General features: G+C 37.6%; 1 protein-coding gene across 1 annotated transcript; it reads right to left on the bottom strand.

Annotated features, from left to right (window-relative positions):
• Positions 1-1,101: 1,101 nt before the first annotated feature.
• LOC137290540 (5'-AMP-activated protein kinase catalytic subunit alpha-2-like) lies at positions 1,102-17,361 on the bottom strand. The gene is made up of 16 exons (XM_067821566.1): positions 17,250-17,361; positions 13,495-13,636; positions 13,012-13,105; positions 12,393-12,537; positions 12,075-12,162; positions 11,151-11,220; positions 9,783-9,831; positions 9,387-9,492; positions 8,845-8,950; positions 8,318-8,432; positions 7,853-7,914; positions 7,297-7,336; positions 7,076-7,174; positions 6,565-6,635; positions 5,885-5,950; positions 1,102-5,535 (listed from the first exon to the last, which is right to left on the bottom strand). The coding sequence occupies exons 1-16, from the start codon at positions 17,332-17,334 to the stop codon at positions 5,320-5,322; spliced, it is 1,554 nt and encodes a 517-aa protein (XP_067677667.1). The 5' UTR covers positions 17,335-17,361; the 3' UTR covers positions 1,102-5,319.
• Between the last annotated feature and the right edge of the window lie 1,077 nt (positions 17,362-18,438).

Below are 18,438 nucleotides of genomic sequence, written 5' to 3'. Positions count from 1 at the left end.
GGTCTAAGGAATGTTTTCAGTGACCAAGTTGCTTTCAGTGACCAAGTGAAATTTGCTGTAGCACATGTTTACTTTTCACAAAGAGAGATACAAATCCCCTGTGCCACTGCACGAAGAGCATGTAAAGACAATTCTAGCCAAATATACTGACCATTATAACATTGTCTATCTTATTCAGATGGCAGCAACACTAAACAAATCAACAGGGACCACCAAGTTATGCTTTGTAAAATTTGCTTTTAGCCTTTTTTTTAGTTTACCTCACTATAAGTGATAACCGTTTAATAACGGTATAACACCTTACCTCAGTCGTCCTATTTTTAATACAGGGCTGGTTACATGTTCACAGGACCAGGAACATTTCTCAGTTATTAGTCCGGTGGGCTTCCTGGGCTTTTTTTTAGGAGTTTCATACACTGTTCTATGCTTTCCATAGATTCTTTAAGGTCCTGTAAAAACATAGAGAAAGAAAAGGTGATCATTCACAGTAGGAAGATACATCTGTACGTCATAGTGGGGAATTCTCAAGATGCTTCAACAGATGTAGCCAAAATGTGGATTGAAACAAGGGGCAGCATTTTACTGTATTTATCTAAAAAATAACTAAGAACACTTGCAAGTTCTGATTGAATGTTGATTTCAAGCAAAAGCACCAGCGAAATCCAATGTCAGTTTGCACATACGGAATGAAGATATTTGTCAGCCATGTTAAAATACAGAGCTTGTTTCAAAGTTTTGAAAATATTAATCAGATAGATCAGAAATTCAATACAATAGTTCATCAAAGAGGATACAAACATACCATAAGAAAAGCATGGTGTGCCCTGTGCAGTACGAAGTGTCACAGCTGGGTATTCATGTTAAACTGTTGTGTCATCTCGGTGGACTGGTATGAGAAAACTGTCAGGCATTCTCACAAAAGTGCATGCAACATGTGAATGTAATGTGAAACTCCATTTCAAATGCATTCCACTCAAACGTCAAGACACAGGTGAGCAGTTATAACCAATCAATTTCGGTACAAGTAACAAATATATTTGCAAATCCTGTTTTTTTGTGTGTTTTGAGAATGCAGTAACTAGTTACAACAGACAACAGAACTCAAGTTCAGACTTTATTGTGTTATCCTAACTAGCACTTGATATCAAAGCATTTATACAATACAGTGATTCCACACAAGGAAGCATTGACAGTGTTATACCCAATGTATCAAATACAAATACCACAAAACCCAGCTGGTCCAGAACACATTAGCTCTTCCACCAAGAACTTGATTGTATCTGCAGTAGAGACAAGTCAACAACAGAAGTGTGTGTTTCAATCAACATATTACAGAGAACATACAACCTATACATTGTATATCTGTTGATTAGCATAAACTTGACACCTGCAGGAAATGGACAAGTTTACAAAAGCATATTGGTCATCTTATCTTGCTTTTTTTATATGATAAAATGTATTGACCACATACAAGTCCTGTGAGTTTCTAGGACTTGAGTCCTGCCCCACAACGAAGCACATGTGGTACATCTGGTCTCACTCTAGACAAGTGAATCTTATCAAAATTGCCTCTGTTCACCCAGGAATATGTGTACTAGTTTTGATGATGTTAAATGTTTAGGCAAAGTGGAAGGAGAAATATTTTTTTCTAAAAACAAATAGAACTACCATGAGGCACCAGTACACCACCAGATCAATCTATGTGCCACGTTTGGTGAAGAAATATTGAAATGTTTTACAGTTCTGCTCCAGAAAAGAGCACGGCCACCAAATTCAGTCAAAGTCGGGATTGTTGCCATGGAAACGCAGAAATATATTTTATTCAGAATTCAAAAACAACCAAAAGGCACCAGTACACCACCAGACCTATCTATGTGCCAAGTTTGAGGAAGAAATATTAAAGGTTTTGCAGTTCTCCTGAAAAGAGCACTGTCACCAAATTCAGTCAAAGTCAAACTTGTTGCCATGGAAATGTGGAAATATATTTTATTAAAAAATCCCAAACTACCAAAAGGCACCAGTACACCATAAGATCTATCTATGTGCCAAATTTGGTTTAAAAATAGTGAACGGTTTTGAAGTTCTGCTCCGAAAAAGACATGCATGGATGGACCAACAGACAGAGTGCATTTTAATATCCCTCCACAAAACATGTTGCAGGGGATAAACAGAAAATTAATTCAGTTTTACAAAAATTGTTTTCACAAAATAGTTAAGATCACATTCTTGTCTATTCTGAAGTGATACTTTAATAACTCAATTTCAAACTTGTCCTTCACAACTGCATCAAAAGGCACTGGAGTTACAGGAAGATCACCTACTTAAATGAACGTATATCTGAAGTTCGGATGCAAGAACTAATTTCAACCAAACAAATGTATTTCACACCAAACCTGCATAATGGAGGAACTCTAGCATTATAAAGATTGTTTGCTTTACACAAGCATATCTGGACTACTGGATTTAAGAATTTGTAGATGACACATAGAATATATTCTGCTCAACAATGCTATCATACAAACACTATACAGGGATGCCATTTATGAAGTTCCTATCACAGCCGTCATCAAATCAGCCTTAGCACATTTACACTCTAGGACTCCTGTAGAATTTTCCCATCTCACATCTAATGCTGAGCTGAAAAATACCAGTTGACCTACTCCTTCATCTTAGTATAATAAATACACCCTCCAATGCCAATAACATTTTTTCTCACATTGAACAATGACTTGAACATGCTCCCAGTAGAACTGTTATCCTAAACCGTGATCTGGGACTTAAACCAAGACACTATCCTGGAATAATTAAGCAAAAGTTTCTTATTCAAATACATAACCAAATCTGATTTTTGAAACAAAAGTTCCAATAACTTAGATCCTAACTTACAAATTTCTTGTCTTGTCGGCTATGGAGGCCAGACAGTAGCGTTTTTATCACTAAGTCTATCCCATAATAAAAAATCGCAGGTGACATTACTGTAAATATAATATGCTGTCATATTTTCCTCTGTATTTTGTTTTTGAAACTTGAAGCATTTCAAGTTTAAGGTAATCATTCTCAAATCAACAGAGACATTACACTACACCTCCCACCAATTGATGTATCTGTTATCACATAGGTACACGCTTATTACTTTCAAAGCTTGCATAAGCATTCCAAATGCTTTGTCCTGTTCTTGAAGACATGAACAAAAAATAAGAAACCTTTTCGCAGCAGCATTTTAATATGCAGTAACAAAATATTTGAAACAAACATGGTTACACAGAACAAAACATATTTTTCATAAATAAAACAATACACATGTATAAAAGAGTAGCCTTAGGTCTTGTTTTTGCATAAATAGCAGAAGCAAAATTGCAGAAGTTTACCAATGAAGCATGCTTAATATTAACACAGCTACCATCAAAATGTCTTAAAATTTACCATGGTTAGAACCAAATTCATCATAAACGAAATCCCCATCTGATCAGTTTCTTGTCACAATTGGCAGTTTTATTTTGGGAATATCTACAGTAATAAGGAAGACTCAACTATGACAATTAACTTACAAGCTATTCTATACTTGGGGTTATCTACTAGCTTAGTCACACAAAATCATATAGAGATGATCATGTACAAAAAGGCACTACAAACAGCTGTTTCGCTGCCTGCTCAAAGACCGTGAGATCACTGACAGTACCTACACTGAATCTCTGCACTTTTTCAGAATAACAAGGAACAACTTATGCAGTAAACACTGCACTTAAACAATATGAACAATATCAGTTCTCATTCTTTCTGTTCAAAATGCAGTTTCGAGCTTCTTTCATGAAGTTGCTTAAATGTAAAATGTACAAAATCATTTAGTGTTCAAATAACAGTAAACCTCATCCTCAAATTTGATTCTTTTCATGCTTTAATTCATCTTATAACTGCCCTAAAATTTTTAAAAACCTGATAAATATCTCAAAACAAATCAACAATAAATGGTTGTTCTCAGTAAGGGTTTTGCCTTGAAGTTGATACAGAGAAGGACGCAAATAAATTATACTGCCACAAAGAAGAAACTACTACTATTCAATATTTTAGATCATTTTCCCTAGTTCACAGTATGCTTAAGCTTATATTTTGTCAGATATACAAGATCAGAGTGTCAGTAGTTGATTTTCATCAATTTCATAAGGAAACCCCCACAAGCTTGAGCAATTATTAGCACTGCTTCAGTAAAACTGTTTCCCTCAAGACACATCATCTCAATTCCGTTTACATAAACTTAAATAGACCAAGACAAATCCCTGCTTCAGATGTATTCATCATGCTGTTTTGGAGAATAATTCCAATGTCTGATTATGCTTTGTGATCTTCATACAATCGAATACACAACTTGTCTCTAAGATACATTCAACACCTTGTCTTTCTGGAAAACAAGTCACATAGTTTCCATGTGAATTCCACACAACTGACTGAATAATTTGTCTCTAAATAACAGTCAACATCTCATCTCTCTGACAAACAAGCAACACTCTTTCCATGCCCTTACTTCTCATACTCGTCTGTCAGCCTATGATAATGTAAACATTATCAAGCACACGTCATATCATGCTAAGCATTACCATTTCATTTGTGCGAAAAGATCTCTTCTGAGTATAACAATCAATTCAGTTCATTTTCAGCCATTTCTACCTCAACACCTACTGAGCAACTCTCAGCCTGAGCTTATCCATTCTCAGTGCACCATGTCTGTTGTTCAGCATCTCCAATACTTCATCAGCTACATGCACTAAGCTCCTTAGTCAACCATGAGTACATATGATTGTCGTGCAGAAGAGTAGTGATACGTCTATCTTCAAAGGGAGTGAGTATGGTTGAACACCACGTTTAGCTAAGTTCAATTAATATCACAGAGGGGATCCTTGAAACCCAAGTAGAGAATTAAACACTTGTCTTTGGAGTGACGAGCAAACCATTTAACAATTGGCCACCCCACATCCCCATTTTCAGAAATCTAGAGAGAAGAGGTGAGTTTGTGGGTGAGTTTTGTTTCACACCACACTCAGCAATATTCCAGCTATCAGTGACAAGAAGCTGTTTGTAGAAGCAATATATACAGCACTCAATGGCACATGTTGCTCATTAAGTAAGAATCAATACTGTTTCAGCAATGTAAGGTATGCTCTCCATGGGTTGCACACTGACTGTTCCCTGATTCTGAAACCAGGTTGCGTCTTCATGCAGTGGTTTAGATCAGCAAGTACACCTCATGAACATATGTACTCATGGATGATGGAGGAACAAACAGTATACAATCCAATGAAGAACTGACGATGATTGCTTTGTGACTCATCGAGCAAGTGCTGTGATGAGATTGGCACACATCTCAAAAAACTCAAGTGTCTGATGACACTGTCCATCTCCTTCCTCGTCAACATCCATCCTGTCATATGATATTTGCTCCTGAGGTTCCATGGCATCCATAGTTTGCACTGTAGAAAGACTTTTGAAGTCAAGCAGGAAGCTCTTCTGGTCAACCTGATACAGCTGTAGACTCATCTTGGTCTGAAAGTACATATATCATTTTAATACTATAATGGAATAGCCATGTTCATTTTAATCTATCACATAAGTTTTGCTCTTTGAAATACTCCTGCACCCCTCAGTCCCTATATCCACATTAAATTAGAATAATACTTTTGTGCTGTTTAATGTGTAACAATGCTCTATACAATATTCCTTCAATAGGATGGGTGCCCTTAAATATCAGGGTCAGATAGAGATTATCAGTTGGCTGATTTGTAAGAATCCATCCTCACTATCAGTCAGTACCCCTTACACATATATCCATTCCTAACCTTCCAATAATTATATTCCCTTAATTCATTCAGCTGACTCTCAACATTCGACTTACAAACTTTCCAGAGATTTCGTTCTTCTTCCTGACACGAACATGATAATTGTTGACTATTTTCCATTCCTGTTGAGAGAATTATTTGACAAGATGTTATGATCTCCTAGTAATAGAGCAGCATCAATACAATACCATTTCAATGCAAGAGTTAACATATCAACTAGCAGTCTTTCAAACATAAGACTGCATTAAAACTGTTTTCAGAATGAGAATAAGTGAACTCTGAGGCTAAAGTCAGTAGAATTCAAACAAGAATTCACTGAAACAGGTAAATTTAGCCAGAAAAGCAATTAGTTAGAAGAATGACCGATGATACTTGACATCAGTACATAATGGAACAGTTAGTCAAGACAAGAAGCCTGTTTGGCTCAGTATGTACTGTGTCATCTAGAGATATACAGAGGATAGTAGGCACAATTTTGTTAATAGGAGGTGCTACAAAATGTCAATTTCAGTGTTATCTAAATGCTGCAGATGCTAATTATCATATCTTGATCAGAACAATTATGGGAAGGATGCATGCTAGACAGATCTCTTTTCTCTTATACACCAGTTACAACTGGTTATTATCAAGAGGATTCATGTTCAAAGATACAGGATCATATTCCATTTTAAAATGACTGCACAGAGAGGAAATAATTGAAACTATAAGGTATGTAAACTGAAAGCACAAAACTCACAAAGTTGAGTGATTTCATAGCTCTAAAGACTTCATGCATAATATCTTGTGGCTTGCTCTGTGACCGAATACCTGAAAGAAATCCAAAAGAATATGTGTGAGTACCAGTGCTTGTGCTGAGGCTAGTTGTAACATTATGTGTGTATATTCTAAAATGCACTCAATAAGACTGAACCTAAACAACCACAGCTTTTAATTAAATGGGTCTGAACCAGACTATCCAGTGATTGGTTTTATGGGCAAACATCCACTGTTGAATTATGAGAGAGTTTGTTGACACAGTCGTTATCAGCAGCATTTAGGGACAACTCCAGTCAGGATTCCCTACATGTTCCCAGTTTCATCTCCACTTGAGACTAGCAACTAGGTACTGGGGAACAGTTTAACCCTTAATTATGACATTAAAAGAATTAGCTTCACTGGACAGTGTACACAGACAAGGAATAAACCTGCCTTGGTTCATCATATGTAACTTCCACTTCTCCCGTAATACTTAAGGTAATGAGACATACCCAGATGCCACTTGGCTTTCTTTGGTGCAGGCTGTACAGGTCTCTGTCCTGATGGTGGACTTTTGACAGGATCTAATGTGTGGGTTACATCCTTTATTTCTGAAATTAATACAAACTGATGTGCAGTCTAAAGCTAACAAACCAGTTAAAACTATAAAATCATGCTCATTGATAATTTACATCAACATTTAGACAATTACAAGAAGTAAAATGTCACCAACCTGGCATTCGTTCTGGGTGAGGTTTCATCGGACTAGAAGCCTGGAATATATAGACCACACAATGCCTTTTAGTGTTGGGATGAAAAGTTATTCAGGCAACAGTTACTTCCTGCAACTCAATGTTGCAGTTCTGTAAGGATGGACTGAGTGAATAAATGAATGACTGCTGCTGTCAATAAACCTACTCCAAACTTATCAACAGTTGCAGACAGGGGTCCAATATATTATATGTCATCATGGAAGGATGACACATAGTTCAGACATTTTTGTCGAACAGACTCACTTCAGACCAGGGACTTTATTAAGATTCTAACTCATATCACCCAGGGAGGCTAACTACTGTGGTCAAAATTAGGAATTTTGTGAATTCTTATTCTCTAAAAAAATCAGAAATATTTCATACTACTTTCCAACTTGCATTCAAAGCAACAAAGTGAAATAATGTTAATCAAATCATCAAAGTCTCTTTCTATATAATCCTTCTATGATTATATAAATATATAGGTCATCTCAAAAAGCCATACAAAGAATATGACAGCATCATGTAACAACTCACCAAGAATGACTCTGGAGGTGGGGAAGAGGCAAGGTAGAATTCTTTTAACTCTGTCTTGGAAGCTGTGGAGTGTAAACAAAACATTCTATGTAATGGCAGATTAAAACCAGCAAAAATGACAAGAATGTCACGCCTCTTCAGAAGATGACAAATCCCTGTGGAAATGAAGCCAAACCTCCCTTTCCATGGAAACCAAGAAAAATAAAAATGCAAATAATCTGCGAATAGCAAAAGGCACAGGGGATAAAAATGCAAGAGGAATGTCACATTTTCTTGATCTCATTCGAACAAATAAAAATGTCACATCTTCTTGACCTCATTCAAACAAAAATTCTTCAGCCGCTTACAAAGTTCACTGCACTACTTTGATAATACATCTGAATGCCTCTGACTCCATTCATCATCACAATACTACAAGCTAAATATTGCTCATGACATGCATGCATGCTTCAGCGACTGACTTACTTTCATCTGCAAACCTCTGATTGTCTATAATGAGATTGTAGGCTATAGCCAGCTGGTCATGTGGATCTCCACTCAAGATAGCCCTCTGAACATCCAGTTCATCGACGTTGAATTTCTGTGGAATGAAAGGTTGCGTTTCAAAGGCGTCTTTACAAACACAGAGCCATCGATAATGTGATATGTGGGGGAAAAAACAAAGAAACCTACAACAGATAATTTTGTTGGCTTGATGCTTAATGTCACACTCAATAACACCTCTGCTATCTGGCTCTGTAAGTAATCAAATCTGAACAAAACAATCCAGTGATCAACATCATGAGCATCAATCTACAGAATTAGGATACAGTGGTATATGTGTCAACCAGGACAGCGAGTGTAATCCCATAAGTTGCCTCTTACAACAAACATGGGTTTGTGAAGACTTATTCAATCCTCTTCTTCAAGGGTACAACATGCGATAATTATTGGCATGACATGGATTACAGTTGCCTACCAAACTAGGCTAACACTAGTACTCCCATACTTACATCACAAACTTCTCTGATGACGTCCAGGTCCACTATAGAGGCATCTTGGTCATTAGGAGATGGAAACAGGTACCCAGGCAGATCTTTCTTGAACCACTCATGATCCCTAAATTCATTTCACATATTACATATAAAGAAATTATTGTTGACAGAAGCCTGTAATTCACGAACACTACAGGATAGGAGAAAATGCTTGTGTTTTTAAACATTCAAAATGTATCAAGTTCAAGATTCATTCCTGCGTCTCCCTCCAAATGCTTATCAAGCCAATCTCTTTCATGTAAGCCTGATAGGTTACAAAGCTTTACATTTAACATCGTGCTGATGACTTGCCTAACCTCTTTAGCAACAATAATGTGTATGTTTTTTTTCATAAGGGTAGCTACTCCAATGCTGATACCAATATGCTCAAAGTACAAAATGTCTTAGCATTCACAGAGTGTAATATTGAAGGATCTACTTGCCAGCTAGCAAGAGTTATGTCCCTTATATCAGCATTCCACTTAATAAATTATCTGTAAACCATGTACAAATTAGCTAACCTGATGTCTTGTATTGTTGCTCTCTTGAGCGGGTCAACTTGAAGCATATGGCACAATAGGGACACAACATCCTTGCTGAGATACTCAGGGATGGCAAACAGACCAGCTGAAAGTTATAGAAATGAGTGAATTTTTTGATGGTGTGTTTAATGCTTTTGTCAGTATTTTACTATTTTTGGTATATTTTTTTTGTAGGTTTCACATGGAAAGCAAGCCCAAATGATGCATGTCTAAGATGCATACCACTTTTTTTGTGGGCACTTTGATTAACAAAAATTGTTACAAAAAATAACTCTATTTCTATCATTCAATCAATAAATGTAAGTGTAAATAGAGGTATATGTATGCATGTTTTTAGCTATGATCTCTCTTATATATAAAACGTTCTCTGCTTACATTTGATCTTCCGGAATAATGTAGGGACGTGTTCATCATCAAAGGGTAACTGAAATAGACAAGACTATTCTTTTCAATCCAAATAACAACCTGTTACATTTAGACGTCCGAACCCTGGTTACCAATTGACTGACCTCTTTATAGTATATTTATTACATCATTAATCTGGATTGTTTGAGGCATTACAAATTACAAACAGACACACACAAACACTCGCTAATACATTACTGAATACTGCTTGAAGTTATCAACAGTCTATTATTTAAAAAATAGATAAATTAATAAAACAAGTGTTTGCCACTAACATGGAAATATCCCCTGCCGCTAAAAAAGAATGAAAGATATTCACTACTTTTCACTTTTTGCTCACACACAAGATGTGTGAAATGACTGGTGTCTGGATAATCACCCAATGTAGGCCATCGAAAAAACTGAGGACATTGGTTGCAATGTATTATGGAACACTGCATTAATACAATTTCAAAAAGGGGACAGTGTCATGGTCATATTGCAACATAATGTCAAAGTCACCCAAATCAACTGGTGTCTGCCTAATTCCCAAATGTAGACTGTCACCAAATTTGAAGATTGTACATTGGGTACAACAGTTCATCAGATATCGCATTAACAAGAATTTGAAGAGTGGTCAAAGAGTCATGGTGACCTTGAAAATAAGGTCAGGGTCACCCAAATCAAATGGTCATGCATAATCCCCCAAAATAGGTTGTCACATTGAAGACATTGGGTACAACAGTTGATGAGATATCACGCTAACAAGAAATTGGACTGATGGACAGACATACAGATGATGCTGAATACATAGTCCCCTGTTCCATGTTGCGGCGGGACAAAATATATTTTCTGCCGATTAATCCCTTGCAAGAAAACTTGAAAACTATAATTTGTATATTTCCTAACCGTACCTTTGGCATCTTACCCCACCCTCTCCATCATGCCTGACAGGCCAGCAGAGATGGAACACAACCAAAGCTCCCCAACACCCAAACCTCCCGCCCAAACACACTCACACCGCATACCACGCACCCGGACAGCGTGGCGGCCCCTGAAATGCATACAGCCCACCCCGAAGACCGACCATGCGACCCCTCCACCAAGTAAACAAGATTAATTAATCAAACTGCAGAGTCATCACATTATTTTTTCCAACTTGATTACAAACAACTGCATCATTGGCAGTGTAAGTTATAGTTATTTTCTATGCTGAGTGTATATACATACAATGATTGTACACTTGTAACAGTCAAACACTGATTCAATATTACCATGATCATAGTACTGGCTGAATTATGAATTGAAACACGGTACTCCAACACGTATATATTCACTCATACATATAAGTGCACTTACTGTTCCACACAGCAAGGCATACAGGATAACACCACAGCTCCAGATATCTACCTCTGGACCAGCATATAGCCTGGAATCAATGATATAATACAGGGGTATGTCCACAGGTTTGATACATTTACATGCAGCATTGAGTGCATGCATGCGTGCATGCGAGTGAATGAGTTTGGTTTAATGCTCCTTTGAATAGTACAGACCTTAGTTATGCAGGTCTTAAGACATTTACCCATTTAAACTCTTGAGTATCAGTATGATACAGACAGACCAAAACAGGTGAGCACACACTTGTGTCAGAAAAAAAAAAGAGACATGAGAATAGGGCTCTGACGGGTATTCAAGTACCTGGCAAAAGGTCAGGTAGAACCTGTGTCCAAATTCCAGGACTCAAGCACACGACCCTGACCACCCGATCCCATTAGCCGCCACTTACAGCAAGCATAGTCGCCTTTTATGGCAAGCAAGGGTTGCTGAAGGCCCATTCTACCCCAAACCTTCACGGGTCCAGTTAAGTATGTCAATGATATTAGGTTTGTGTTTCGCCAAATATTTTATGGAAACATTTCATGTCAGTTCTCAAATCTATGCAGACATAACTTATAAGTGCAGCATTCTTGTGTGAAATTCTATTGAAAACTACATAAAACAGACACACGTAGCTCTCACTATAATTTGTGCTATAATTTTGGGTACTTGAGTATGGGTCAGGTTTTATCCCCCAGGTACCCAAGTCTGATTTTTTGTATCCGTCAGAGCCTACATGAGAATGACCTGTGGAGTGAGAATAGTATTATGTTTCTTTTAGCAATGTTTCTGAAAAATCAATGTGGGGGCCTACAACATCCAGACAAAGTGCCACAGTGAAGTGGAAGACAGGCCGTGCCAAATAGTTTAGTGCAAACAATTAAAAAGGTTCATGCAACTTACTTTCCTGAGATAACTTCAGGAGCAGCATAATTCGGAGAGCCACAGCTTGTCCGCAAAAACTCTCCATCATGCATCATGTTTGACAAACCTGCAATTAAACAGATAACTGCCTCATGTGATGAAATATATTTAACTAGGTCAGTCTTTGTAAGGGACACTCATTACAATAGAGGAATACTTCTACGATATGAACATGTTTAAAACCTCACAAGAATTTGAGTGAACATTTGACATGAACTATATCTACCAAATTTCATGCAAAATTAGCAAGACCAGAAATGTTAAGGAAACCAGCCTCTCTGCTATGACTTTACCTACCGAAGTCAGCTATCTTAACATTAGTGTTCTGGTCTAACAGCAGGTTTTCAGGTTTGAGATCCCTGTGCACCACCATGTGGCGATGACAGTAGTCCACCCCAGATATAATCTGCTGGAAGAACCTCCTTGCCTCTACATCCTTCAGCTGAAGCAAAACACATATACATATACATGTACATTCAACTTTTGTTTAGAGCTTAAGATGAGTTACACAGTCACTTGACTAACAGTTATGTAAACTGAAACTTACTCAGGTCCAAGACATTTAGTGATTTCACATCAACTGAAAGATAATTAGCTTAATCAGATCAGTGAATATATTGGATTTGGGACTAGAACTGGCTGCTCCTGCCAAGGGGACATAACTCAGCTTAGTGGAAAGTGGAAGCAGCAAACGAAGATGAACAATTAGCAATGCTAATTACTTAATTAATTAATGCTAGTACTGAGTCAGATTCATAAGGAAACTGATACAAAGATTGCCTGTATATTATGAAATCCTCAATAAGCCCACTGAAGCTCAATACAGAGACATGATTAGTGCTATGTCCTCTCCATTCATGATTATAACAACAGTACTTTTACTGCTTGATCCAAACAATGACAGTGTGTAACTTACCCTGCCATGCTTGACAATGTAATCGAACAGTTCACCGCCAGACACATATTCCATGACCATGAAGATGTCGGTAGGGGTGCTCATCACCTGGTAGCTGGGCAATCATAAACAATCTATCATGGACTTACACTGATATTTGTATTCATATTTCAAATCAAATCAATATTTCTTGCATTCAATAGAGATGGCACACTTAGCAATATTCCAGCTATATAGTGGTGGACAGTAAATGATTGAGTCTGGAGTAGACAATCAAGTGATCAACAGCATGAGCATCCATCTGCACAACTGAGAACCGATGACGTGTGAATCATGTCAGCAACCCTGATCACCCGATCCCTTTGGTCACCTCTTACGACAAGCATAATCGCCTTTTATGACAAACATGGGTTGCTGATGGCCTTTTCTACCCCTATCTTCACAGGTCTCTTACAGGAAGAAGCTATCTGAATCCATGCCGCACATCACTTTCTGTGGACTTACAGTTTGATTATATGAGGATGTCTGAAGAGTTTGAGATTCTGAATCTCTCTCCTGATTTTCCCAACAACATCAAGACTTTTAATTTTCTGCCTGTTTAAAATCTTCACAGCTACCTTGTGACCAGTGAGATGATGAGTGGCAACTGGAAAACACAAAAACAGCATCATGATAAACATCTCTTGATTATGTTGATGTGCTTCATGTTCAAATGTTATCTCTATTCCACATTGAACCACGGTTGTTATTTATTTTTATTTATTTCTTTTCACATTAACAAAGCTTGTTCTTTTGTTGGGTACTCCCCTTCCAGGATTCAAACCCACACCATCAGAATCAGAGTCAGGCACCTATTTGCCAACACATGAAGTCAGACGCTAACCTGCTCAGCCACCGGAACTTCAAGTACTTTGAGTGCTAGCAGTTAGGCACCTGACTCGGGGTGTGGGTCCTAAAGTGTTATTCATTACACTCCTATGCTGGGTCTAAGAAAACCTAGTAGGAGGTCACATCAGGTAACCTTTCAGATTGACCAATCAGAGCACAGCTTGCCCAACTTTAACCCATGCAAAGGTTTGTACCTGAACAATTATGAATGCTATTTTCCCAACAATCGCTTCCAGGTGATGCACATTGACAACACCACAAAAGTCAATAAACAAACACTGAAAATATTAGCTAATGGTAACCAAGTCAACAGAAACCAAAAAGCATATACTGCATGTCACATATCAGTGTTACCTGCAGATTTTCATTTGTTGAGAGATCATTCATTGTCAGTGAACAGTGTATTTTGTAAGACCCACCAAACCCTGAACAGTAGCCGTTGTCTGATTGGTTAAATCCATTTAGCCCTCTCACATTTGACTGCACAGTCATAGATCGCTCAAAGGTTACCAGACATGACCTACTACTCCTAGTGCCAGCCTTTGTTAGACCCAGTGTAGTAGTGTAACAAATAACACTGGGGCTAAGTTTATTTAGACTGAATCCCAGATGGGATTGAAACTGACAAAACTACTGGAATCTGTACTTTACTATGAAAATGTTATCCGTTGTGTAATATATGTCACATCTGACCACTTTCTAAATGGCATTGTGTAATCAAGATGTCACTAGCTAATTTCTTTCACTGCAATGGTGAACCTCATATCAACTCTCCTCAGCTGTAGCATGAATTCTGTGTGGCTTATACATGAATGTCTAGTTGATAGTTGTTATGATTATGGGATATTATTTTTTTAATCCATGCTTTCTCACACATTTCTATTGAACATCTCCAGTATGTTGATATACGGTATACATTTCAAGGCACAAAACCAAAGTTATGGGGCTAACAAAACAAATGGAAGACTCTTTTTCGTGTCCACTAATATAAAAGCAATATTTATATACAATAACACATAGCACAAGGCCTTGTTGTGACACATCATGCTAATATTGCAACACGTCCGCAGGACAGTATTTCATAATATGTACAAGTATTTTGACACAACTGACATTTACATTCATAATAGATGAGTTCTATGTTGAATAGATGTTTGAAATGAATTAGTATGTAATATACTATTGTAAGCATTGATTCACTGGCTTGCAAAACCTTATATCGACTGTTCTCATAAAGAACAAGAAAGTCTTACTGAAAGAAAACTCACAATGCCTAAAGTGAATGAAAACATAGTTAATATTAAATGGCCAAACAGGCTGTTACTCTAATCTACAGTAACAAAACTGGATATGGCTAAACACAGGCTATCGTCTTGATGATCAAACCATGTGTCTCCCAATTCCTAGTGGTCATAATCCTTAAAAACAGTGTAAATTTGTACTTTGCTAACAAGCTGTAATCCCAAATATGTTACACATACTATCTTCATACTTGTTGGGAACAAAGCAGCCAGTGACTTGGTATTTGTACCAGAGTTGGCTTTATATTCTCTGAACATACATTTATCTGTTATTCCACAAAGTACAGATGGGATGCATCAGGACACATTGCAGAGGCCTAAAACACGCAGATTTCTATATTTTAAATATTCACTTCATGATCATGCACTGCACGATGTTTTGCATTCTCATATCACCTGAAGATATACTCAGCCTTTCTGTTTATTTGAGTGAGTGAACCTAGTTTTAGCAATATTCCACCAATATCATGACAGGGGATGCCAAATATGTGCTTCACACATAGGGTGAGAGAGGGATTGCACCCAGGCTCTAAGTGTGATGAACAAGCACTTAAACCACTAGGCTACACCACCGCCCCCTGAAAATTTGAGTTATTGTTTATGTTAAACATAAGGCTGATAGGTTATCATTCTTAAGGTAATCATGTGGTACTGTCCTGACCCAGAAGTCAGGGTGCTTAACTCCTGTAACCAACTAAACCAGGTATTTTTTTTAATTATCAAAGTGCAGACATATTTCACATGTGAACCGATTGCAGGGGCAGTCAGCATACTAAATTATGAAAATTCAAACGCTGAACTGGTGGGTTAGAGATACTATTCAAGTGAGTGAGTGAGTGAGTGAGCGAGCGAGTGAAGTTTCCACCGCACTCAGCAATATTTCAGCTATATGGCAGCAGTCTGTAAATAATCAAGTCTGGACCAGACAATCCAGTGATCAACAACATGAGCATTGATCTGCCCAATTGGGAACTGATGACATGTGTCAACCAAGTCAGCAAGCCTGACTACCGCCTTTTATGGCAAGCATGGGCTGCTGAAGGCCTATTCTACCCCGGGACCTTCACGGGTCAGTTACTATTCAAATGACTCACACTAAGTGATCATAATCTGTGTGATGCTACAATATATTTCATTTGCTGATATATTCTGTATTCTTTGCCCTGTATTCAGAGGGTCAACTGACTTTCTACATTTTTATGTTTGGCACACAGAAACTGTTGCCACCGAAAAAAAGCTTGTCAAAACCATACTTTCATCAATTTTGTTAGCTGTTATTTTACACATTCATAGAACTGCCAAACTGCAAGCTTAAATCCAATCAAATATGTGGCACTATTATCACACATACTGCCACTAGCAGGATCACACTGGCAACTTACAGTGCACAACAAATAGCTTCCACATTAACACTTTGCCATTTAAGCAAACAACTTCCAAAATTCAGGACTTCATAACAGTTGCAACTATGGTGCAATAACTACAGATAAATGTACATGTGTTATATGGCCATGATATTGCAGGACATCTACACGAAACAGAACATATCTGCATGAGGAATACTAACACCAGTGGCCTATTTATGCACTGATGACACTATAATGCATTGGTAAACAACATTATTACAATACAGTATGTGGACATTATTTCGCAACAACATGTTCACAGTAATTACGTTTTTTCATGGGGACGTTTTTTCCCAATGTCAACACCCCGACATAAACCTGTTTTTCTCAAAACAAGCCATGCTACCCATATCAGCACAAAATAAATTAACACGTCACAAGTTTCCTTCGGCTGCAATATTTTGACAGTCAACAGTATTTTAACATTATTGCTGTAAATTATTCAAATGTCGGGGTTTGGATCCCAACGTAAAAATGCATCACACGTGAAACCGTATACATGTTCTCGTCATTGCAGTCGCAAGGTTATTGATCGACAGATCTCGCGAGTCAAGGCTGTTTACAAAATCTAGGCGCACGCGACTTGTCCCAGTAAGGCTATGGATGCACGGAATTGTCAGATAACATATTGGTAAGAATTGAAAAGTTTGCAACAAATACTTACTTTTTACTTTGCCAAAGGTGCCAACACCAAGTGTTTCACCTAAAATGTAATGCCCAATTTTCACTTGTGGACCCTTCTCCGCCATGTTGGAGAGCTTGTCATAAACATGACGTCATGTAGTGACTGAAGCTTATCATTGGTCCATCTCGACCAGAACCCGGATATTCAAACGTCAACATCAACAACACGTGCTTTTTATGGAGTTCTAACGGTACATTCTAAAGAGCAAAATATAACACTCAAACTTAATACATATTCGGAGTTTACTTAGTTCTTTAATGTTTTTTTTAAACTAATCTAATTGTCATTTTGTTGGGATTAACAACTATTATTTTTTGACGATAAAATTTCTGCCCAAATTTCCTCCCAAACTATGATGTATAGTGTGAGGCGGTATGTTTTCATAAAATGTGTGCATTGCGTGAACTGTTACGAGTGTGTTGTACGTAAATGTTTGATTGTGTCGAGAGAAAAAAATTCTTAATTTCTCCCCCAATCGCATGAATTAACTGAAAACGAAGACAAGTGTAACTTACATTCATATCATATTGTTTTCAAGTAGTACTGTGTTGCAGTGTACAAATACATATGGCTTTATATTCTCTTGGACAATACGTGTTTTTGTTTTATGGAGAAGTGAGTGAGTGCAGTTTTATATCGCCTATTTGGCGACGATCTATAAATAGTTGAGTGTGGACCAGACAATCCAACGATCAACGGAATAGATCGTTGATTGACATGTGTCAACCAAATCAGCGAGCTTGACCACTCGATCCTGTTAGTCGCATCTTATGACAATGGGTATATATAGTCTCCTTTTGAAGCAGGCATGGATTGCTGAAGACCTATAATTAACTTCAAATATTCATGGGTCGTTTGGTAGAGGAGAAAATGAAGAGAAAGTGACATCTTGCAAAAATACCTCTGCACGTATGGAGAAAGATGCCCCCGAAAGTTTCTAACCAGGATCTTCATTGGTTTGCCTATTAAAATACTGTAAGTACTACTACATGAGTTAACTGGCGGAAAACCTTTACACATGTACAATTCTTATAATCAAATACGTCCTCTCATCCATTCATTTAAATTGCACATATGGTTGTTCATGCGGTCATTAACACTGATATGCGAAAATGTGTCCGTTTTTGCCTGAATAATGATGTACATCGGTATGCATGGTACGTCTCTG

The sequence above is a fragment of the Haliotis asinina genome, chromosome 7 (assembly GCF_037392515.1).
Source record: "Haliotis asinina isolate JCU_RB_2024 chromosome 7, JCU_Hal_asi_v2, whole genome shotgun sequence".
Taxonomy (NCBI): domain Eukaryota; kingdom Metazoa; phylum Mollusca; class Gastropoda; order Lepetellida; family Haliotidae; genus Haliotis; species Haliotis asinina.
The sequence above is the reverse complement of the archived record's forward strand: the minus strand, read 5'-3'. Positions and strand labels throughout refer to the sequence as shown.

Excerpts from the sequence above, each read along its gene's own strand:
- LOC137290540 (XM_067821566.1), bottom strand. The coding sequence starts at position 17,334 with ATGGCGGAGAAGGGTCCACAAGTGAAAATTGGGCATTACATTTTAGGT. Across the intron at positions 7,175-7,296 it reads TCACCCAGAACGAATGCCAG|AAATAAAGGATGTAACCCAC; the intron begins GTTGGTGACATT and ends TATTAATTTCAG. Across the intron at positions 5,536-5,884 it reads ACGAAATCTCTGGAAAGTTT|ACCAAGATGAGTCTACAGCT; the intron begins GTAAGTCGAATG and ends ATGTACTTTCAG.